At 40.7% G+C, this 23,945-nt stretch overlaps 1 protein-coding gene across 5 annotated transcripts in view; it reads left to right on the top strand.

Annotated features, from left to right (window-relative positions):
• LOC129720744 (uncharacterized protein DDB_G0275275) overlaps positions 1 to 23,945 on the top strand; it is a 385,619-nt gene extending 361,674 nt beyond the window's left edge. For all 5 annotated transcript variants that reach the window (XM_055672415.1, XM_055672416.1, XM_055672414.1 and 2 more), the window contains 6 exons: positions 9,379 to 9,574; positions 20,705 to 20,849; positions 20,925 to 21,038; positions 21,109 to 21,557; positions 21,624 to 21,796; positions 21,863 to 23,945. In XM_055672415.1, the coding sequence (XP_055528390.1) occupies positions 9,379 to 9,574; positions 20,705 to 20,849; positions 20,925 to 21,038; positions 21,109 to 21,557; positions 21,624 to 21,796; positions 21,863 to 23,494 (2,709 nt within the window). In that variant the 3' untranslated portion in view covers positions 23,495 to 23,945. The remainder of the gene's footprint in view (positions 1 to 9,378; positions 9,575 to 20,704; positions 20,850 to 20,924; positions 21,039 to 21,108; positions 21,558 to 21,623; positions 21,797 to 21,862) is intronic.

Below are 23,945 nucleotides of genomic sequence, written 5' to 3'. Positions count from 1 at the left end.
CTGGAAACGAGATGAAATGTAAGCAAAAAATTTGTTTACAAACAGTCCTTTTGCCCCGAGCTACGGGAAGCTTTATGCCCCGAACGTAACAAAATAATGTTTCTGGTTACATAGCGGTAATTCTCTTCGAAACTTGCCAATATTTTATCAGAAATATGTTGCTGGTGGAAAACAACAATTGAAAAGCTAAAAACACTCAATTCAGCTGAGAACAGGGTGACAAAAAAGTCCGGTCACACAGGAAAATCTCAATATTTCAAAGAATTAGAAGAAAATCTGAATCTGGCTTTCATAGCTTTATTCAGTAACTCATAAAGATACTTCACAGACGATATCTCGGAATTACACCATCTTTCTCTGATCGAACCAGCGGAAAGTCGTCGCAAGCGGCGCACACGTGCTCCATCGGCATCTCGTCCCAGATTTTCGTGATAACTCGCTTGAATTGCTCCAAATTTGTTATTTTATAGTCGTTCAGCTTCGAAATCATGTATCCCCACATGAAATAAACCAGTGGATTCAGATCCGGAGACGACGGAAGCCATTCATTCTTCGAAATGAAATCGGTCAAGTTTTCCTCACACCACGCCTGAACAACCTTTGCGGTGTGGGATGAGGCGCCATCTTGCTGGAAGCAGTAGTAATCGTCTTCAAACAATAGTTCAGCTTGAGGCAGAACATTTTTATTCAAAACCGTGTCCAGGTAGTACGCTGCGTTGATTTTGACCCCTTTATCGATAAAAATAAAAGCAGTTTACCTCTCTTGCAAATGGCTCCCCAAATCATCACTGACGTCTTATCTTGGAACCGGGAAACGTTCAGCTTGTCCGCAGCAGCTTGCTCACACTCCAAACTCGATCAGCCTTGTAGTTCTCACAGCCCTTGGTCGTCCAGATCGTGCCTTGTCATCGGTGCCTCCGGTCTCTAGGTCCGGTACACGAATTTCCGGTCGATTCCGAGCGGTTTTAGGTGTTTGAATATGTGTCCGGGTTTGTACCCTTTCACATATTCAGCGATAACAGCTGCTCTTAACTCTGCCATGGCTCACAACTCAATGTAAACAAACTGCACAGAAACGAAACTCTGCCACTTTGGGCAGCAAAGTTAACCCTTTCATTTGACATATAGATGGCACCAGAGAGATGCAACGTGTAGGCTACAGGCGACCCCAAAAAAGTGTGACCGGACTTTTTTGTCACCGTGTAGTGCATCGCTCTAGCCAGTGTTTGTCGACCATATTTCAGAAGCTCACTGAGTAGTTGTTTCTTTGTTGCTTTTTAGCCGACCATTCTCTTTCTTCATTCCCAAAAAATCAGTGACTAATATCCTGTTGTGTTTGGCCGAACACCATGATCAATTACCATATCGCCTTTGCACTCTACTGCATCGCCATTAAGGTGGTCATCGAAGTGTGGCTTCCCCCTTTCGATCACCGCATACCTACTTGTCTGTGAGTAAGATGCCGCTTGAGCTCCTGCACATATCAACTTGCATAACGTAGCCTTTGCGGGAACTGTTGAGCTTCTCGTAGAACTTCCGAGTGTCGCTTGCTTAGTACAGCTCTTTCATCGCTACGCTTTCTTGGTCATCTTGTTGGCGACTCTTCCTGCAGAGAACTGAGTTTTGGCCCGTCGAAATCGTTCTACGTTCGCTCTCGTACTATTTGCATTCGTCATCAAACCAGTCGTTTTTAGAACCCATAGGCCTTGTGTCTAGTATCGCGAATTTGTCCATTTTCTCCAGGTTTGCTCAGAAATTCTTGACGGGATGCAGCTGACGGGTTCGCCTACATCTCCTCCAACGATCGCTTCCAGTGGTCGGTCGACGCCAGATCTGGCAAGAACACCGCGTCTTTGCCTTTATGGTATTTTATGATGAACGACACAACTTCCTGCATGCACTTCAAACTTAACATTTCCCCGCCCACGGCCAGTCCAAAGCGCTCAGCCCCGTTCACGGCCAGTCCAAGGCCACAGGGTGCACGAAGTGCCCTGCCTGTCGTTACCATCCAGAAAGAGATAGGTTTCGTCTTCCATCACCACCACCACGTCGCAATTCGCCAAGAAAATCAACATGTATGTCCATGTGCGCCAGGTACTTTTCACTGTTTGGCCGGTGCAATCCTCCCGGCCATGCGCCACTTTTCCCTCGGTCTTCCTCTTCAGCATCCTTTAGAACTTCTTGTCACTCAGTGTCATCGGCCGTCCGGAAGCGGGCTTTCTTTCGATGCCCTGATTGTTGTCCAATAAATAAATTTCATCAGTACGTGTGAATGTAAACCCATGAAAAATCGACAATTTTTACCAATTTTTTTAACGCACGTTAAAATGCTTTCTTTTTGACGTGGAACTACGTCTTTGTTTACTATATTGGGATGCATTCTGTAAAATTGAAGATGAAACTGGCAAATGTTGCGTCAGATTTCAAACGTTAATAACAGCATAACCACATGATGGATAACAATAACCAATATGTTGCTGGATAGATAAAATGTAGAACAATTTTTTAGTATGCTAGTTATCACTCTAATTTCATTGCTAAGCGGTAAAATTGATAAAAAGTTTCAATGACAAATTTACGCGAACAATGAATCAATTACATGCGAGCATTCCTAGCACAGACGACGTGAATGGACACCATCCGTCCCCATCCGTAATATCGATATAAAAATTGGCAGAGCCTCTCCGTCCCAATAGGTCAATTTTTTGCTCCCATGAGCCTAGACTAATATGATGTCTCGAAGGTAAAAGTTTTCCGAAAAGTTTGAAACAATCCCCATTCCTGAACAATTTCTAAACCTGCTTTCAGATCCTAATAAAAAATTAAGTCTTGAAAGAAAATGTGCCGGTAAAAGTAACAGTACCAGTGGAGTAAAGAACCGCAGGTCTCTCGTCGTCTATGATTGCAGCGGTACTCTTCTATTCGTACATTCTAGCGGTACACTTCTATTCGTACTGCAGCGGTACTATTCGTATTGCAGTGGTACACTTTTGTTCGTACATTTCTATTCGTGCGCATTCGGGAAAACACTGCAATGCTGCTGCTGATGGTGATTGAATGTTTATCTCATAAATATGATTACCATAAATTACTCAACAAGAATTGGAAATTTTTGCAACAGATACTTATTTAACTTTATCTTCGATATTCTAAATAATCGTGACCGGATAGAATCGAAAGATTAAATTCCCAAATATACACGTTAATAGAAGGGCAAGAGCCTGCGAATGCTTGTGAATTTTTGGTTTGTCTACTAAGATTCATTCAAAATCTCTTTTTACATTTCAAAATTGTGAGATGATGTATTATTGATCTTAGCTTTACCATAATAAACGTATTTTAGCTGTCTTCGTAATACAGCGAATGTAGTTGTAGGCAAATGAAAAAGATTGTCAAACAAAAAACAAAAATGGAATCGCTGATTGCTACGATTTTTTACTGAAACTTGTTAATAATTTTGTTCAACATATCTTCTTATGTTTGCCAATTAATGAACCTTTGTAAGGGCTTCCATATTATTTTGAAAGTAAGATCCATATTATAGATTTGATTTGATCAGAGTTAAATAATACAAAACCATTCATTATGATAACGTAAGTTTTATTGGATTTGGTTTTTGAGGAGATAGAGTTATTTCTGACTTTGACGCATTACGAGAAATTCTTGGTGCTTCTTCAACAAGCACGATATGCTTGTGCCTTGTCAAATACATGTTTTTGCACTAAAAAAATACTACAGGTATAATATCGCCAAATATAAACGATATTCTTGTGAGAGTTGTTGAATATATTTCAAAAATTGATTTCCAGGGGAGCTGAAAATAAATATACGTACAGCCGCTGAGCAAACACATTGATTTTGTCTGCAGACTCTGTATATTTTGTAACAAAAAATCCCCTAATTACAGTGTTTAGTCCCACGTCACCATTTCATACAACCCTAGGGCTGTATACCTTGTAGTATTTATCTTTGTTATATATTGGCGATATCACAAAATATCCTCTGTAGTGTGAACGGGTTATTACACAGTAATAACCGTACGCAATACTACTTCCGCAATACTCATAATGGTATGCCAAGACTGTTTGTGGCTGGTCTAACAAGCCAATCGTCGTATGTCCGAGTCCCGGTTCAGAAGAAAACCATTAGGACCAATGGGAATAAAGATATAATTCCGTAACTATCATGTACAATCACAGTTTGCTTCGAAGTCTGTGTCGAATTCCCAATCATGCATGTAGTCATGTTTTTGAGTTTATTCTTTGTTTTTTTTTTTCACGAATTCCTCCTCAGTTCTCGCGACAAAATTGTTGGAGTAGATCTTACGCTTCAGGTTTGCCCAGAAATGTACGATAAGACGCAGCTGGGGGACATTAGATGGGATCGCCGACTTGGGTACCACATCGATATTCAGTCGCTCTATCTCCTCCAACGATCGCTTCGAGTAATGGGCCGCCAGATCCGGCCAGAACACCGCGTCTTATTTCTTGATGAACGACGCAACCTCCGACAGGCACTTCGTACTATAAATTTCCCCGTTGGCGGCCAGTCCGGAGCGAATGAAGAGCGGCTTTGACATCCCATTCTCGCTGAGTGTCAGCCACAGCAGTACCTCCTTGGGGAACTTGGTGAGTGAAATAAACTACACTTCGGTGCTCACTTCTTTCGTGGGAGAAGTAAAATACTAAGTGCCCTGCCAGTCGTTGCCATCCAGGGTGAGATAGGTCTCGTCGTCCACCACCACCGCCACGTCACAATTCGCCGGGAAAATCAACTTGACCCTCTTATTCAACCGGTACAACTGCGTCATTGCGTGCAGCTCCAAGGCCCCTGGACGGGACTGCAGCTTCCTAACATGTATGTTCGCAAGGTACTTTTTTATATTTGGCCGGTTCCACTGATCTCTCGGCCAAGCGCACGCAGCGATGTAGCTACATTTCCCTTGGTCTTCCTCTTTGGAGTTTTCGTCACTCAGGATCGTCGGCCGTTCGCAACCGGGCTTTCCTTTGATGCTCTTTCCAAAAGTGCCAAGATGTTGTAGATGCCGGAACGGGCGTATCCGGCGTCCAAAATGCGCTGCACGGTGTCCATTTTCGACGCGGCACTCTTCCGAACGGAGTATCGTCATTGTTTTCGCCATCACTGTTAGGGAACATCCATAAATAACGTAGCTTTTTTAGGTTTTTTTGACCCCCTCCTCCCCCATCGTAGCATTTCGTCACAAAGTCAGGACCCCCTCTAGATAATTACGTAGCTTTATAACAAATAACAAAAATTGCAAATTTTATTATCCAAAACATACCTTGAGTCATTAATGAACAAGAAAAGACAAGGAAGGAATAAAAATGACTCTGAGCAGACAAAATAGTGATAAAAAAGCAAAGTTTCATGTTTCCTACGTAGCTTGAACCCCCACCCTCCCCCTCGTCACATTTCGTCACAAAACTGCAAACCCCCCCCTCCCCCCTCAAATGCTACGTTATTTATGAATGTTCCCTTAGAGTTCGGTTGATAGAGCTGTCGATTTTTTTTTACTGACTCATGGGCTACTTCGATTGAAGTTGCATGGGTAGTTTTGGTAGTGTGCGTGAAGGTTAACCCATGAACAATCAGCAATTTTTGATCATTCTTTTAATACAAACGTGATTGCTATCACTCAACATTATACTGATTTCTCTGCAAAAAAAATTAATTAAATAAAATAGAAATTCTCCCCTCTGAATCCGGCTATGGCCGCCAGGACTGCAAGTGCCCTCAAGAATGGTTCACATGTTTCTGGGTGATATTCGAAAACTCATTTGTAATGAGTTGAGAGGATTTAAAAATAGTGTCTGGGGTCGACTTTTGGCCGCTGTGCATCATCCCGATCATTTTAGGACGTTTTATGTTTTACTTTTTGTTTCCAATGATTCCTAACAGGCCAGTCGTCGTAGTTCGAGTCTCGGCTTGGAAAAGACTTTTAGTGTCAGAGGGCCTCTTCTCTCTCACTCTGTTTGGTTGAATACAGCGGCAGTATGAAATTTTTAAACGATTTCTTGCCACAAATCGAAAGATTTTAATTTGCCTATCCGAAAAAAAATTTACGATGTATTTTGCGGTGAGAACAGTAAACGGACAATGTTTTTTATTGTAACCATTAAAAACACGGTATTTTTACTGTAAGCTTGCAAACAATTGTTGTCATTACCATGTTTCAACAACGTTTTTTGTTGCTGAATCTACCACCGACAATAATTTTACCATGAAAAACATTGTCAGTGACTTCTAAATGTATGGGAAAAACGCCTGAAAAAATGCTGTTAAGATACATAACGACCCTTCTTTTTCATGGTAAAAATGGCAAAAACGATATTTTTTATTGTTCTGGACAATGATATTTAATGTAAAATTAATGTATTTACAGTGAAAAACATAATTAAATTATGGTATAACTATGTACAATTACAGCAACTTTTAAGGTTATTATAATGTTTTTTTTCGGGTAGCTTGTTATGCCGTGGACAATGTACAAATATCGTAGTTATTAATCATAGAGAAAGTAAACACAGAGAGTCTTTCAATGTTACTTAGGGGGCCATCCACATATCACGTGGACAGATTTTTAACGATTTTGACCCCCCGATTTTGATAAATTTAAAAAAAAATGTATTGACCGTGGACATTACCCAACCCCCCCAAAGCTGTCCATGTGGTATGTGGATAGCCCCTAGGTCCTTTCAAAAAGTTACGCGAGAATTGTCCTGTTGACTGCGAAGTCTGTGTATAATAAACAGAAGGTGGAGTTCCGAATCAGAATGTGGCGCTAAGGCTCTCCTCCCTTTCCTTGCAGAGTAGAGAGGGGGGTCAAACTGTCATAGAAACATTTGTTGTAATCTGAAATCATCTTTCAAATTTTGGTTCCATTAGCTTGATTAGTTCTCGAGGTATGCAGAAATTTGGGTGTAATTTGTATTGGAGTCCTATTTGTATGGGAATCCCCCCTTCCTGAAAGGGGAAAATGTCTTAAATTCGAATGGATGTCGGAAATGTGGCGTAAATTTTACCACAAATAGCTTATTTATTTTGGGCAACAAGAAAGCAATTATTATTTTTCCAAAGAAAATCTAAAGACCTTTTAGAGTGTTGAAAGTAATTTATTCACCTTCAACCATCAATTTTTTACCTTCGAACCTAAGCGATTATTGCATTCTTCCAATTCGCGCAAGCTTTGATCTGACTTCGCACTAACACAGTTTCCCGCACAAACACAGTTTCCCGAAATCTTGAGAGGACTTTGGTTAATTGTACCATTTTGTTGTAATTGTTGCGCTATGCTTCTCGCACAACTTTTGCTCGGAACCGGTTAGAAACCTGTGTGAATTAAAACATCCACAATAGTAGATTAGCATTCGAGCTTTCACGTGTAGAAATAAAAAAAAATAGTTTATCTTCACAACACTTTCTATCTGGTAAAATGAAAAAAGAATATAATAAGCTGTTTATCAGTATTGCTAAAATAGGTAATCTGAAAAATCTGGTCACCCAAGTTCTGTCTTTTTATTCCTTGAAAAAAAAAAACATGAAATAGCGAGCCTCTGCACTACGGAAGATAGCTCATGATAGATTAATTCACTCGTTTTGATGACGTTTCAAGCTTTCCATACAGTAATTAAAACTTATACGAAACATATGATTCATACCATCAAAATTTGAACAGATGAATAATATAAAACATGCACTTGAAGATGTCAAATAAAATAAAGTTGATAAACTCTAGCACCTGTCTAAAAATAACAAACGAGGCATTCGTAGTGAACCAAAAATAAACATTGAGTCTCGAGAGCTAATTCTACAAACAACGTCGGAAGTATCACCGAAACTTCCCCTCCGTGAAGGACTCTTCCGAACTCCTGACAAAAACTGTACATCAACAAACACGACCACTGGAAGAAGATCGGCGATACGGCTTACGTTGAGGCCTTGTTTTTGGTTCCCCCAGCACTTGGTAAAATGTTTGGCTAATATTGTCATTAGGCATCACACAGGCAATCCATCTTCGATGAAATCTTCTCCAGCAAACTAGACACACTTTAAGCTAAACGATGATGCAGCCGTGCGTCGTGGTTGTGACCGTTGAAATTTATTGATTTTTCTTCATCTCTATTGTTCCCCCTTGATTTTGCAAACAAATACTTCTGCGTTGGACGTGCAAAATACAGACGCACGTTGACAGAATGCCAAACGGAGATTTCCCTCCCGAAACAGGAAAGATTTTCAGGGATGCACGTGAATGATGAAGTAAAACGATTCCTATATAGGTTTACCGGACCATGTTCAAAAAAAATGGTGTTATTACATTTTTGTCTGTCCTATTTCGAAAGAGAAATGGAACATCCCGATTCGAATTGACTGCTCTTATCTGCTACTCGAAATAATCGGATTTTGACTCACTCCCTCACAGTACGGTCTAGATGTATTACGAAAATAACGCAATGGGAGGTACCGTCAACAGCAAGGGGAACAGATCTTGATTTTATCGGAACAAGAAAATTTACTTTTACAGATTGTTGCTTGTGGTTAGAAGTCTTACTTCCGAAATGAATTTGTTGCAACCGGCGAAAAACGGTACTGCTGACAGTTGACTGATATGATAAATTAATTATACCGGAGTTGAAGCAAAAGTAGCTTCTCGAAAGTCTTAGTTTGGTTATGCTAGAGTGAATATGTTGCTGTGCAAAATGTAGTTCGGCAAAATTTACAAATTAAATAACAGATGTATTTTACCCTGATTACAACAAATGTGACCACAGTTATCAAAAGCGGTCGCAGAACCAAACTTCATTTATATTGGTAAACAGGGTACGCATAGCACAGCCGTAACTCGACTGTTAACTCTTATTTCGTTTCTCCCCCATGATTAAAACTCTAAGCATGTTCAAAACAGATGATTCATTACACTTGTCCATCCCCTTTACTTACGTTTTTAATTTATCTGTACTCACCATAGAAACAAACAAACAATGCAATTTGATATTAAATATTATATTTTCCACAGACCGACGACATTTGAATGCCAAAGCAAATATTATTTTACCGTCGTTGCAATTTTATACACTAGTAACATATGGCCACATTCTAATTTTAACATTTTGCAAGGAATTATTCAAAATCATCAATAGATTTATTTCGAATAAAATACTAGCAAAGGCTGATTTTGCTTGTCTGGTACTTGCGTTGCGAGTCGTACCATATTCTGCAAAACTCCTAGAATAGATATGTACTTATAAATTCATATCACAATCCCCCTGTAAATTTCCCAGTCCCTGCAGAGGGTAAAAAAAATCTTTCCATGGTTTGCAATCCAAACTCAAATATTTCCCTCGTCTCTATCGTTCACAGAATTTCCTTTCAGCGAACCTGCAATGCTGGTGGAATGCCCCACTGGCAGCGGCCACAAAAGTACTAAAATATCTTGGCCATATCTCGCCCGGGATGCTACTGATAACGGCCGAACCATGTGCCCTGGAAATCATCCGAAGTGCCTACGCACGCAGCGTCCTCAAACCACCGGCCACCTATCTGATAAACTCCGTAGGTAAGTAAAAGTCGTGTGTGTAATTTATTTGCATTACGACGTATATGAAAGCGTTTCCAATATATGTAGCTATCGGCTAAATCACAACGGGCAATCTTAAATACCCAGAAGGGAATTGTGACTGAAACACACGTGGAAATGTGTAATGTGTTTTTATAAGAGTTTTCATTATATTGTTTTTTTTCACCAAAATGGGAAAAGCAGGAAATATTCGAACACTTGGAGACTTGGCCAATCGTGTCCCAAGCCTACCTGAAATAGTGAAATCTAAACTCATTTACGATATTCCTAAATATGACAAGCTCTGTCGATGCTAAAGTAGTTTCACGAGTCTCATTTGATAGTGGAGAAATTATTGCTTTAAAGATGGGGGTTAATTTTTACTAATACACATCTCTACCGATAAACCGACCAGAAACAATGCCAAAGGTTGACTTGGTGATACCCGGGGCGGTGAACGACACCAAGAGTAACTTCTATGAAAATAGTTTAAAATATAAAAACTGACAATAAACACAACAGCTAACGGTGAAAACTTCATGGGAACAATGCTTGCTCAACACAAATTTCAGGGTTATGTTTATTCAGCATCGGTTGCTACTGTGCATCACTTATTCCAGATCTACTGTTCAAAGCGTTGCTGGCTTATGTTTCAAGTTTATGAAACATTTATAAAACGTGTAATTTATCAAACATTCATTCAGTAATGATTGTATTATTATATCCATTACTAGCTGACCCGGCAAACTTCGTCTAGCCCATTTTTGTGTATAATTTAAAAATTTTAAACATCCCAAATTTATTGATTCCTTGCGATTCGGCCATAGGATATGATCAAAGTCAAGAGGCAAATCGTCTGAAATGATTGGTTTTATCGAAATGACTCGACCTTTGGCTTCTGTACATACCCTTTATTCTGAAAATATCTATATTGAGTGGTATTCGATCATTTTCAGCTGTTTTTCTGGCATCAATCTAATTTCAGAAATACCCATATTGGGTGGTATTCAGTAACTTTGTTGTTTTCCAGAAACTGAAAATGGTCATCTATGAATTCAAAATAGTGTCCAGGGTCAATGCCTGGCTTCTATACATCATCTCGATTACGGAAATATCCATATTAACCCTCTAGTGCCCAGATTAGTTTTTAGACGGACTTCGAAAAAATCACTATAAAGCCTTATAAACATTTTTTAAGTCCTTATTGAAGCTTTTTAGAGGTTTGACTGAAGACCGTCTAAAGGCGGCACTGAGCACTACAGGGTTAAGTAATATTCGGCCTTTTTCGGCGGTTTTTCCGGAAGCAGAAGTGTCCATCTTGGATATCAAAATGAAATTTGGAGACAATTTCTAGCCCCTGAGCGTCATTCTGGTTTAAGAAACCCTTATATTGGGTGTTATTTGGGGTCATTTTCGGCTGTTTTCCAGACACCGGAAGTCGCCCTCTTAGAATTCAAAATGTTGTCTGAGGTCGACGTGTGGCTTCAGTGCACCATTACGATTCCGGAAATACCTGGAAGTTTCCATCTCAAATTTAAATTTGGTGTCTGGAGTTGAGTTTTGACTCCTGTGTACGACCCGATCATTGTAAGCTTCCAGAGTACGGAGGAGTATCAAACCACCATCGAAATTTATGTTTGATTTGTATAAGATCCCTCCCATCCAGAAGGGGGAGGGATGTTGAACCCTCATTAAAATATTTTTTGCCCCCAAAAACCCGCACATGCTAAATTTGGTTCCATTTACTCGATTAGTTCTGGAGTTGTGAAATAAATTGAGTTTCATTTGTAGGAAACCCCATCCTCCCAGAAGAAGGAGGGGTGTCAAACTATAATGGACATATTTTTTACCCCTAAAAATATTCACCTGCCAATTTTGGTTCCATTTACTTGGTTAGTTCTCGAGATGTGCAGAAATTTGTGTTTAATTTGTATTGAACCTCTTCCTTCCAGGAGAGGAAGGAGTGTCGAACCATTATAGACATATTTATTACATCTAAGAACATTTACATACCAAATTTGGTTGTATTTGCTTGATTGGTTTTCGAGCTGTGCGATATTTGTGGTTTGTTTGCATGGGACCCCTCCCTTATAAAAAAGAGAGGGGTGTTAAACTATTATGGGCATATTTGTTTTCCCTAGAAATATTCACCAGCCGAATTTTTGGTTCCATTTACTTGGTTAGTCCTGGAGATGTGCAGAAATTTGTGTTCCATTGGTATGAAACCTCTCCTTTTCAGAAGAGGGAGGGGTGCCGAACCAATATGGACATATTTGTTTCCCCTAAAGACATCCATATGCCGAATTTGGTTCCATTTGCTTGGTCAGTTTTCGAGATGTACAGAAATTTCTGTTTCATTTGTATGGGACCCCTCCTTTCCAGAGAAGGGAGGGGTCTCGAACTATTTTAGTCACCTTGCTCGGCCCCTAAAGTCTCTATATACGAAATTTCACATCGATCAGTTCAGTGGTTTCCAAGCCTATATGGATCAGACAGACAGAGCTGCATTTTCATTTGTTTAGATAGTTCAACTGATTACCGTGACGGTAACCACCAGTCGAGTGTACTCCTATTTGTATTTAATTTCCGATGGTAGGTTTTAATGGATGATTTAAAAATAACTGTCGAGAATCACCTGTTTTAAATTGCTGTCATATTATTGTTGTTCATTGCGCCTTCTGCGATCTCATTTCTTCGTTATATGGAAATTCTACTTTCGTGAATTCTACCATTATCCTTTGAATTTTCCTAGTTTTCTCGCCGTAACAATTTTCCTTGGACAAAGACGAACACAACAAAACAAAACCAGCTCGAATCGGACACTCCGTTGAATAGTTATGGGCGGTCGCACATATATGTAACTTTATTTTATATATAATAAGATAAGAATAAGATGTAACTTTATTTTATATATAAGATATTCCATTCCATAGTAGTCTATGGTAACAAAATGGCGTTTAGAAAAGTTGAAGAGGTGGTTTATAAGACACGACCGCAAGGTTAACGTAGAATCACGACAGCCTGTCTTATACCAATGTATTTCTTGCAATAGGTTCGGGAGTACGATCGATATGTTCTTAAATAAATGCAGGGGGCCTGCTCGTCAATCATCGAAGGGCGCCAAATGAGTAAGCGAAAAAAATGAAAACTCGAACCATAACAATAATTTGAATGCTCGGCAGTTTTAGTTGACTTTTTTTTTGTTAAACTGTTAACTAATAGAATTATCGAGTCAATAAAAATTGAGCTTGGACTTGGACTGAGTGAAAATCTTCTCTATAAGCGCTTGTCAAGCCTAGAGCCCAACTGTTTGTCGTAGATCTTAGAATCATCCAACGTTCAGTGCCTGAATATGTTCATCAACTGCTTGTTGGTCCCAATAAAGTCTTTTCGTATGCGTTAAGCTGCGATGTAGTCGCGGATAAAATTGTGTTTGGTGTTAATTTACACTCCATGTTTTGGGTCATCCTATGTAACTACGGTTGTCCATAAAGATCGTCACCACTTAAATAAATCGCAACACTAAGATTCCCGGCTATCCAAATCGTCTCAGCCACCAACGCTCAGGGTCACGTGCTTCTTGCTTAACCACGAGACTCTGTTGCCGTAAATCTGGAACAAGAAACCACTTGCTGACTAGCGGTTCACTGTGTCTGCGGTGCATCAGCACGAGCGAGCTCCAACCCCATGTCTTTTGTGATCAGTGTTGTTAGTCTCGCTCAGCATGCAACGCCTCAATTGAGATTCTCGTTGCTACCGATAACACACACTGGAGTGTTCTCCAGTCAATCTATTTCTCGTTCTTTTTCGCTTTCTTCCTCGCACGCACTCGCTCCTGACATCATATGCACACACCCGCGTCTACTCTCCTACTCGTGTGCAAAACCAGCCGAAGATAACTGTTTCAAGATGCATTGCAATGATTGCGAAGGGGCATAAAATTATTCGAATAGGGTATTGGACTACTTCAGCAGCGGGTTGCTTCAGCTAGTTTTGCATTAGATTGCTGTAAAAAAAAAATTACCAAAGCAGTCCGATACCCTACACGTTCCAGTATGCGATACTTCACAGATTCTTCGCCCCACTCTCGGTTATCGATGCACGAAGCAAAAGCGGGTAGAGGATGGAAGCATTTTCGTTTTCAAGCACTCCTCCTAGTCGAACAATTTTAGTCGAGTACTCCTATTCGCAAGCAGGAATTAGCATACTCTTTCACAGTCGCTGAGTAGCAAGACAAAAGAGTTTTTGCGTACCGGTGCACGTTAGCTGCTACTCCAGCGAGTGGATAAAGAATAAAGAGTATGTCGAAAGTGCATGCGCAAAAGACTTGAGAAGCGTAGCATATGTCTCGTTTTCAACCAGAAAGCAGGAGAAAGGTTTTGCTTGTTGCCAGGGATGCCACATACAAGGATGGAGAAAATCGTGTCGCATAACAATCATTCGGGTATCATTTCTGAACTTGCTATTCATAAGCTTTCAATCCCAGCAAACCATCGCTATTAAAAGTTACACATTCTCACGCAGGCAAGAGACAACTTATAGCAAAAAAAATAAATGGTAGCTTTCTTTGATGATTTTGTTTCAGTATTGCCTGCTTTAGGTGGAGCTAGCAATATATAGCGAGTGTTTCACGAAAGAATCGTAAACGATTGCACTCTAGCGATCGCAACGATTCTTTCAAATGTTGGTTGCTTGCAGGCGTAATTCGGCTACTCCACGTCGTGCTTTCACCGTGATATACCGCGATGATTCTTAGTGATTTCAAATATCACATGCTAATGCACCATGCTACCATTTCCGCAAGCATTGATGATACCTACTTGCTCCGTTAAGCAAACAGTTGAACGCAATCTAACGTTCATTTGGATTCATAATTTTGTATCACTGGAGATAATAGCTCAAAGATTCTCGCGATACCGTTGAATGAAAGTGAACTTGGATACAATAAATACTATCGTGTTTGTATCATTCAGTCTTCAGTGGTATTCGGAACTTTTATAAGCGAAAAACAATCAGCAGCGTTTCTATGGAAAACTTGTAAGCGAGTGGAAACAATTGAACGATACCTGATGAATCAAAGAACACATTTGCATGAAATATTGCTAGTGAGGGAAAATTTCCATGCTTGGCCACATATACAGATTTTTCTGTATTTTACAGATTTTTGACCTGAAAAAGCAATACAGAATCTGTATTACAGAATTACAGAATATTGCCAAAAATTACAGATTTTTTTTGTTATACCGACGAAGTGGAATGTGACTTGAACGAAGCGCGAAAATGAACGTTTCAAAATATTTTTCAGGATTTCTATGTAAAGTTCGTAAAACAAATTGCAAAGAGCCCGATCCTGTTGTAAAAACGGCAGCTTTAAGTAATCTTAAATCGTTCGTAGAATTGAGAAATTTAAACGATTCGATGCAACAATTCCCCAAATTCGAAACAGTAACTGACTGAAAAGGGCTGTCTAACGAATTTCGTACGCTTGAAAAAAAACATGTCCTTCGTACTTGCACTATGAACCCATGTACCGAATGAGATTCCTGGTCGAACTCAATTTTTGTGCCAATCAAGTGTCACAGCTCGCCGCAATTGGGACAGCGTTTCTTCACTTCTTTTATCGTCAACAGGTTATCGACGTATATAACAGCTAGACATTCTCGTTTTCCCTCTCGTCGATCTAGGTGCATAAACAATGGTCATGTTACGATCTCTTGAATCCAAACTTCAATAGTACTTGGTTCAGCTTCTCGTTCTAGCATTTGCCTCCTTAAGACCATGCAAGAATTTTTGTAACCGGCAAACTGTATCAGGATCCGCATCGATGTCATCAGGTACAGCCATGAAAATTGTCCCTGAAGTCCATTATGCAGAAAGGTCGTTTTCACATACATCTGATGTATAACTACTCCTCTTCTCATCACGACTGCTAGAGCGGTTCGAATCGTCGTCAGTTTGGTTACTGGTGTATAGGTTTTGTGGTAATCGAGACCAAAATATTCCTTCACGCAGACTGCAAGGGCTTAATAATACTTCTCACCATAGCAGCGGACCTTTTTTATTTATAAATATTTACTAGGCAATTGAACTATGTAGTAACAGTTAACAGTTTCAGTATTGTTGATTGTTGAAAGCAAAGTAGAAAAAAACGTCGTATTGCGGAGGTATGGTCGGAAACTCATCTTTACTACTTCAATTGAAAATGTTTGGTCTTTCTTGAAGGGACGATTGGTTTCAGTTTTCGCAAACTAGAGACATACCTGTATTACGATGCTTCTCATACTGACAGGAGATCCAAATATTACCGTTGTGGAAGGTGTTCCTCTGTCGATCCGTCCGCTTTGGAAGGCTGTAGATATTTGAAATCGTCATGTTCGCTAATTTTTTGGAGGACCTGCCGCAGCGTAAAGATTTGGTTACTCCCTCCTTCCACTCGTCCGTTAGCTCTTTCGTATCCCAGATCCTGGCCATCAGCTGATGCAAAAATAAAGCCAACCTATCCGGGCCCAACTTGATAAGCTCCCCTGCGATGTCATCTCTTCCAGCTGATTTGTTGTTTTTGAGCTGCTTGATAGCATCTTTAACTTCACTTATCGTGGGGGCGCTATGTCTCCCTCATCCGCTGTGCTGAAGAAGTCGTTTACCTTACCGTTTTGGTCCTCTGCCACTGCGCCACTCAGGTTTTCATTGTAGAGCTGCTTCCACCAGTCGATCACCCTACGTTCATCCGTCAAGATTCCTCCATCTTAATCCCGACAAATTTCAGCCTGCGCGAGATGAGTTTAGTTTCTCGTAGAATTTAAGCTCTTTCAGACGGCGCTTTTTGTCCCGGAAAAGATGGGTCTGCTGTCTTCGTTTCTGTTTGACGAGTCCTTTGCTGCAACATCATTGCCCGCGCTGCATTTTTCTTATCTAAAATCGTTTAACACTCCTCGTCGAACCAGCCGTTACGTTGATTCCTCTCGACGAATCCAACAGCACCTTCCGCTGCATTGTTAATGGCTGTTTTCACAGTACTCCAGCAGCCCTCCAGAGGGGTGTTTCGGTGAGCTCTCCCTCATGCGGAAATACTGCAAGCTCAGTAGCGACTTTTGGTGGTTTAAGTCGCTCCAGATCATACCGTGGCGGGCGACGGTAGCGGATGTTCTTGACAACCGGATGTCTTTGGCGCATTTTGATCATTAGGAGATAGGTGTCATAATCGACGTTTGCGCCACCTTCCGTCAAAACGTGATCGATTTGCGATTCGAACTGTTGTGCTGATATCCAGACGTACCAATATAAGAGGATATGCAGCGAAATCAATGAGTCGGAGGCCTTTTTCGTTCGTGAGTCGGTGTGTGCTGAACTTCAAAATCACCGATTTAAATTGCTCCTTCTGGTCGACTTAAGCGTTGAGATCTCCGATAACAATTTCGGCGTCATGTTTTGGGCAGCTATCGTATGCATGCTCTAGCTGCGAATAAAAAGCATCCTTATCGTTTTTGTTCCTTCCTAGATGTATGCTGTGAACTTCAATAATGCTAACGTTGAAGAAACGACCTCCAATCCTCAAATTGCATAACTCGTGTATGTTGCCGCAGCCCTGGTAGATGGTGTGTGTACCGATACTTCCTTCCAGTATACCTCCTGCAGCGCTACAATGTCGAACTTGCGGACCCTCAATAAGTCGGAAAGTATGAGGGTGCCTTCCAAAAAATTAAGAAACTTGCAGTCCCATGATTCGAGTTTCCAATCGTCAGTCCGTTTTCGTTGCCTAGGTCTATGTTAATTGTTCCGATCCGTATTACATGCTTCCTGTACTGTTGATATTCACGGCTGGCTTTAAAGGCCTGCCCCAACCTCCAGTCTCGCCGGAGGACCATCGTGACAGCACTGTTTAAAGTCCCACGCTGGCACCAGGACGTTGATCAGCACTTTCTAGCATGGAGAACAGACGATGTTTTGAGCCACACCATCTTGGTGAACTGACGCTCGGAATAACGAAGCATTTCTTTTGTGATCAGTGTTGTTAGTCTCGCTCAGCATGCAACGCCTCAATTGAGATTCTCGTTGCTACCGATAACACACACTGGAGTGTTCTCCAGTCAATCTATTTCTCGTTCTTTTTCGCTTTCTTCCTCGCAAGCACTCGCTCCTGACATCATATGCACACACCCGCGTCTACTCTCCTACTCGCGTGCACGACCAGCCGAAGATAACTGTTTCAAGATGCATTGCAATGATTGCGAAGGGGCATAAAATTCTTCGAATAGGGTATTAGACTACTTCAGCAGCGGGTTGCTTCAGCTAGTTTTGCATTAGATTGCTGTAAAATAAACTTACCAAAGCAGTCCGATACCCAACACGTTCCAGTATGCGATACTTCACAGTTTCTTCGCCTCACTCTCGGTTATCGATGCACGAAGCAAAACCGGGTAGAGGATGGAAGCATTTTCGTTTTCAAGCACTCCTCCTAGTCGAACAATTTTAGTCGAGTACTCCTATTCGCAAGCAGGAACTCGCATACTCTTTTACAGTCGCTGAGTAGCAAGACAAAAGAGTTTTTGCGTACCGGTGCACGTTAGCTGCTACTCTAGCGAGTGTTTAAAGAATAAAGAGTATGTCGAAAGTGCGTGTGCAAAAGACTTGAGAAGCGTAGCATATGTCTCGTTTTCAACCAGAAAGCAGGAGAAAGGTTTTGCTTGTTGCCAGGGATGCCACATATACAGATTTTTCTGTATTTTACAGATTTTTGACCTGAAAAAGCAATACAGAATCTGTTTTACAGAATTACAGAATATTGCCAAAAATTACAGATTATTTTTTGTTATACCGACGAAGTGGAATGTGACTTGAACGAAGCGCGAAAATGAACGTTTCAAAATATTTGTCAGGATTTCTATGCAAAGTTCGTATAACAAATTGCAAAGAGCCCGATCCTGTTGTAAAAACGGCAGCTTTAAGTAATCTTAAATCGTTCGTAGAATTGGAAAATTTAAACGATTCGATGCAACAATTCCCCAAATTCGTAACAGTAACTGACTGAAAAGGGCTGTCTAACGAATTTCGTACGCTTGAAAAAAACTTTTTGACCGGAAGATTCATTGAAACAAATGACTTAACTTGGTCTGAGCTGGTGAACACCACTATGGGCGGGATGGTAATTTCAAGTTTTCGTTACAGATCATTTGTGAGAATTTTGTAATAAATCCACACTCTTCTGCTTGTTTTGAACGCCTACTTCTAGTATATAGTTGAAACCAGAAATCGCATGGCCCCAAGCATTTTATCAATTAGGACAATTTGCACTAGGAATGTTACGGATATCCGCATCCGTAAATGCGGAACATCCGCATCCGCATCATACCATGCGGATATTGAAAAAACATATCGCTTCATAAAATTTTGTAGAAAAACTTTCCTTGGTGTATTCACTGCTCGCTTAAATAACTTTTGCACTGGTGAGGGACATGGTCATGTGGAATAATCAAAATAAAATACAAGGGATGCTACCATAGGCGTCAACTTTGGAAGGCCAAGGTACTTTTTGCATATTTTTTAATCTTCCACAACATTCTTGAATAAACCATTCTCCTATCTCTTAACACAGAAAAGGTTAGTTTGTTTAATTTTTAGTATAGTAAACTTTTCCTAATTTTTGACAATTTGCAATTGTTCCGAAGACATTACTAAGCTAGGATGAAGATGAAAGGTGCTATGGATTTAAGCTCCACTTTTTACCATATTGGACCACTGTGCAACGAGCGTATTTTTTCCATGTGTATAAATTAAATGATTTGTTTATGCAATATTGACTTTTTTGCTTCATCGAAGAAAAAGTTTGGCGGGCTACGTTTCACTAAATCGCTAATTTGCTAATTGGCGACACTAATTTTTAGTGGATGAGCGATTTCGTTAGTTTTCAAGTTGGTTTGGGAAACGATTATGAGTAATGTGGCCTTCAAAAGGCTAATGGCCTTGAGAATGTCTGTTTTGTTTAAACACCGTTAAATTTTATTAGTTTTGCTTGCTATGTCTCCCTTCGCGAGACGAATTAATGCCAATATCTAAGCCGTTGAGTACAGTTTCAAAATTAGAAATTTTGAAACGTTAAATGTTAAATGTTATGTTTTTTATTATTAATATATCAAATTTATTGATTTTAAAATAACAAAAAACGATAGATAGGTTTTGTTTTAAGTACAGCGATCGATCGTTTGAGTTCGGTTTGTGGTGGCTGGTGATCTGGAGATTCGTATCGCGTAGCTTACTCTCACAGGTCATAAAATCGGTGCCTACAAATCAGCTCAATGATTCGCGCTTAGGTTTTGTATCTGACGATTTATTATTTGGTTTAGATATTATTATTCGCGCGCGGGATTTGAAAATATCCGATCGTATTGCCTACCACGGCGAATCCTGATCTTTCTTACCCCATAATACTAACACAAATACCCTTGCTGTGACATCCGTAGAGATGCAAAGGTGAACTCGGTCTCATAACAACGTTTGTCGAACTAACAATCCTCTTCCTATTTTTTCCCCAACGACTGTAAGGACGTGCCGTTATTGATCTTTTTAAAGTGAGAGTTACTGAATTGTTGTACATTGAAGATGGTATAACATCCCAACAACTATCTATGTGATTCTCTGTGCAACTTCACTAGCTCAGGTCAATCACGGAGGTGCAACTACGATACGTACGATCGTCAATGCTCATGCTCATGCTCATGGTTAACTTATAATTTTTTTTTTCTGAAACTTTTTATTGCTACAACTCGTGTGGGATCCTCATGTAATTGTCCTGATTTTATATAAACGCAATTTATGAAACTTTAATAGGTAGATCATCAAACAATGAAGTTTGGAATTCACGTAAAAATTTCGAAAACATTTGCCCAAATTGAATTGTTAGCGCTTATAAAGTCACAGTTTTTAATTAACTACGCAGCTCGAATTCATCATTTCCATAAACGTAATAAAGCAGACGCAATCGATGGTAAAACACTTTATTGGATTCATCCAAGCAAGCAATTAATCGCTCTCCGTTTCGGAACCGTCTTGGGTTAAGCCACAATTAATTGTACACCAATTAACTCTACCTGCCAGTGATACCGTCCTTTTGTTTCTCTCTTTCCGCGTCTGCAGGTGACATTGACGATTGCATCGTGACGCCAATAGTGCAAACACAATTTACGCCACTAACCGAGGCACTATGCGACGTCATCATGGAGCTTACGGCCCAGGGCCAATCGGCGACTATCGAAAATATTCGAACGCGACTACGGGCAAGGTAATTGTGAATGTTATTGTTTTCGGTGCCCTAACTAAAACCCCTTACCTGTATTCTTCTTTCGATCCCCATCAGATTTACCCACATGCAGCAACCTTCGGTCGAGGTGATCTACGATACGCTTGTGCAGCTGATGCAAGAGATCAAAATCTATCAAACTTCAAAGGGTTACTTTATCGTCACGCCAGAGTAAGTCACGCAATGTTTAAAGCTTCCGCGGGGTCCGTTTAATTGCAATCGAATGTTTTTCTCTTTCTAGGAAACGACGTAGCAAATCCAAACCGATCGATTACAGCTTTGCAAGCGACGAGAGTACACCGCCTCAGAAGGAATCAAAGACACTGTTAATGAGTAGCCACGAGGCGTTGCGTAGTCTGTACGGAGAAATCTCGACTGAACGCGATGGTGACCAGACCCATCAATGCATACAAACCAACTTGGCGGATGTGATCTGCGGTGGTAATCCGAATGACAAAATCCTCTACCCGCGAAGTAATATCAGCAAGCAGAGAAGTGCGTCACTGGCAGGAAGTGCCAAAACGCTGGAACGGCGACACAGCTTGCGATTGTTTGGCTCTTCAAAAAGGTTGCAGCGTTCCGCGTCCACCCGCAGTCTGTCCAAAAACTATGCTCAGACAATATCAAAAGACAACAACCCTTCGATAGCGACCAGTTCAAGCTCGGAGAACCAGTCCAATTGTGATACAAGTATTGTGTTCATTTTGTCATGCAATAGGTTTTATCTACATTTTTGTTTGTTTTTTTTATTTGTAGAAAAACAGGCATCTTCACCATCTCTACTGTCTAGGATTTTCCGACGTAGCACCCGGTCGAAGAGTAAGTCGAAGCAGATTGAAACATATTCGGCTCAGTTTCCACCACCCGAATGGTTCAATTCGAAAACTACCCATCTACATAGCGTTGGCACACAGACTGTAGATTATTTGGTATGATAAAATTGTCTTTACTGAGAAAATTTTAACATAGCCCGTGACTGTATTTCTTCCTAACAGGAAGTCCCAATGAAATCCCGCATGATGAATTCCACATTCTACGACAGCTCGGATGTGAGTCAACGATCGCTTTCGCTACCGAGGCGACGCCATCATCGACGAAACCTTTCGAGCGAGTCCACATTCTTCATATCATCGCGCGATTGCTCACCGGTTCGACGAGGAAAATCTCCCTCTTACTATTGTGGCAGTCTACCGCGATCCATCCACTCCACACCGGCCAGTTCTGGGTACTACAAGGTATCTCGGAGTAAGCAGCTATCATCGGCAGAGAAGCTGCACAGTAACAGCCAAAATAAGATCGAAAACAAAGCTAGTCGTGTAGGTAGTGGTCCGTCCAGTATCGACAGTGGTAAGATGACCTACATAACCTCCGGACCGTCTAGTTTTGACAGCGAGAAACTTTCCTCCACGCGTACGAGCACCCACTCTAGCCTGGAGTCGCACGTTTCTGCTGCTACGGTTACCACCACAATACAGCAGACAACTACGTCCAGCTTCTTCATAGCCAACGATACAAAACCGTCGTATGTTAACTCCAACGGATCGAAAGGCACCCCGCCATCTGCGGTAACCACCACAACCACTAATGCATCGAAGAGCAACCAACACTACAAAGGGTTCGAAACAACCTTTGGGTACAATAACCAGGCCATCAACACTAGCACAAACAACCATAGCAATAGTAGCACTAATAACAATAGCAATCTAGTTAAGAACTCACTTAATGCACTTTGTAATGAAGTCATTACAAACAACAGCATTTTAGCAAACACCAACAGCAGTAACCTAAATAGGCTAGAAACAGAACTATCGAATGCGAGCAACGAAATGGACTTCAGTTCTCGGAACGATCAGCTCTCAGCTTTAAACGGAACGCTTTTAAACTTCAAACTCAATTCCGAAGCATCTGCCGATCTTCACGAGTTGAACAAATACAACAAAAACATCAACAAGCAGGACAATACTCCTATGAACAATAGCAAAACGTTGCCATCGACGCCTCCAGTACAACCGGCTAATTTTTTCTACAAAAACGTCCTCAAAAACATACAGCACGATGCTAAGAACATATGCGGCGACCTGGCCACCGATAAGGACCTAACCGGTTCGATGGGTGGAAACCTGCAGCACAACGATCACCAGTCGAATCTGCGCCGGTCGAATTCTGAAATCAAAAAACTCAACTCCACTCTCGATCTGAAGAATCAAACATGTCCCTCGGAGAAGATCAGCGGTTTGATCGTTATGAAGAAGAGCTTGTCCGTTTCCAGTGAACCGAATCTCACCAACCAGATGCAGGAAACGAACAAGATCACCATTCTGGTGAAAGACTCCGATAAACCGAACAACTCCGATCGACGATTTTCGTTTCAGAACAAGGAAGACCCAATGATCGAGGAAATGTACGACTTTCCTAGTCTCACAGATCTGAGCTTTAACTTTACGTCCCTCGCGGCTCAGAAGATTCTGCAGGGAGATGCCAGCCTGAACAGTATCGACACCCTGGTTGAGCTGAACATTAACCAGGAAAAACAGCAGACAATAATGAAGCTGAAAAACGATGCACGAACCATTGGCCAGCAAGCCCAGGAACCAAGCAAAATCGTGACTGACTTCGGAATGGTGTAATGAGGACGGAAAAGCGAAAGAATGACAATCATACAACATGAATATGTACATTGAACCGAAGTATAAGTGCCAATATTTTGAAAACAAAAAAGTATATCTGTAACAGCAACATTTATCTAAGTATTATATGTACCATTAAATAGTTGAAACCGTTAATTATTTGTATTATACTTGCTTAATTACGCGATTATAATCGCTTACCGTATCTTTATTCGATGATAATAATGAAAAGACGAACTACTTAAAACACGTTTATTACAAAGACACCGCGAACCGATGGTTCCCCGAAGCATACTCTACGGCAGTAATCCTTGCTAATTATACTGAAAGACAATTAACAGCACCCATTTACGAAAAATTGTACAATCTCGGAACTGTGTATAAAAACCTCATGTATTATTGCAAACAATAAATAAAAATAAATATTATAAATGATTTTCTAAATCACTCA

The sequence above is a fragment of the Wyeomyia smithii genome, chromosome 2 (assembly GCF_029784165.1).
Source record: "Wyeomyia smithii strain HCP4-BCI-WySm-NY-G18 chromosome 2, ASM2978416v1, whole genome shotgun sequence".
NCBI classification, from domain to species: Eukaryota; Metazoa; Arthropoda; class Insecta; order Diptera; family Culicidae; genus Wyeomyia; species Wyeomyia smithii.
Note: the sequence above shows the minus strand (reverse complement) of the source record. Positions and strands in the feature narration are given on the sequence as shown.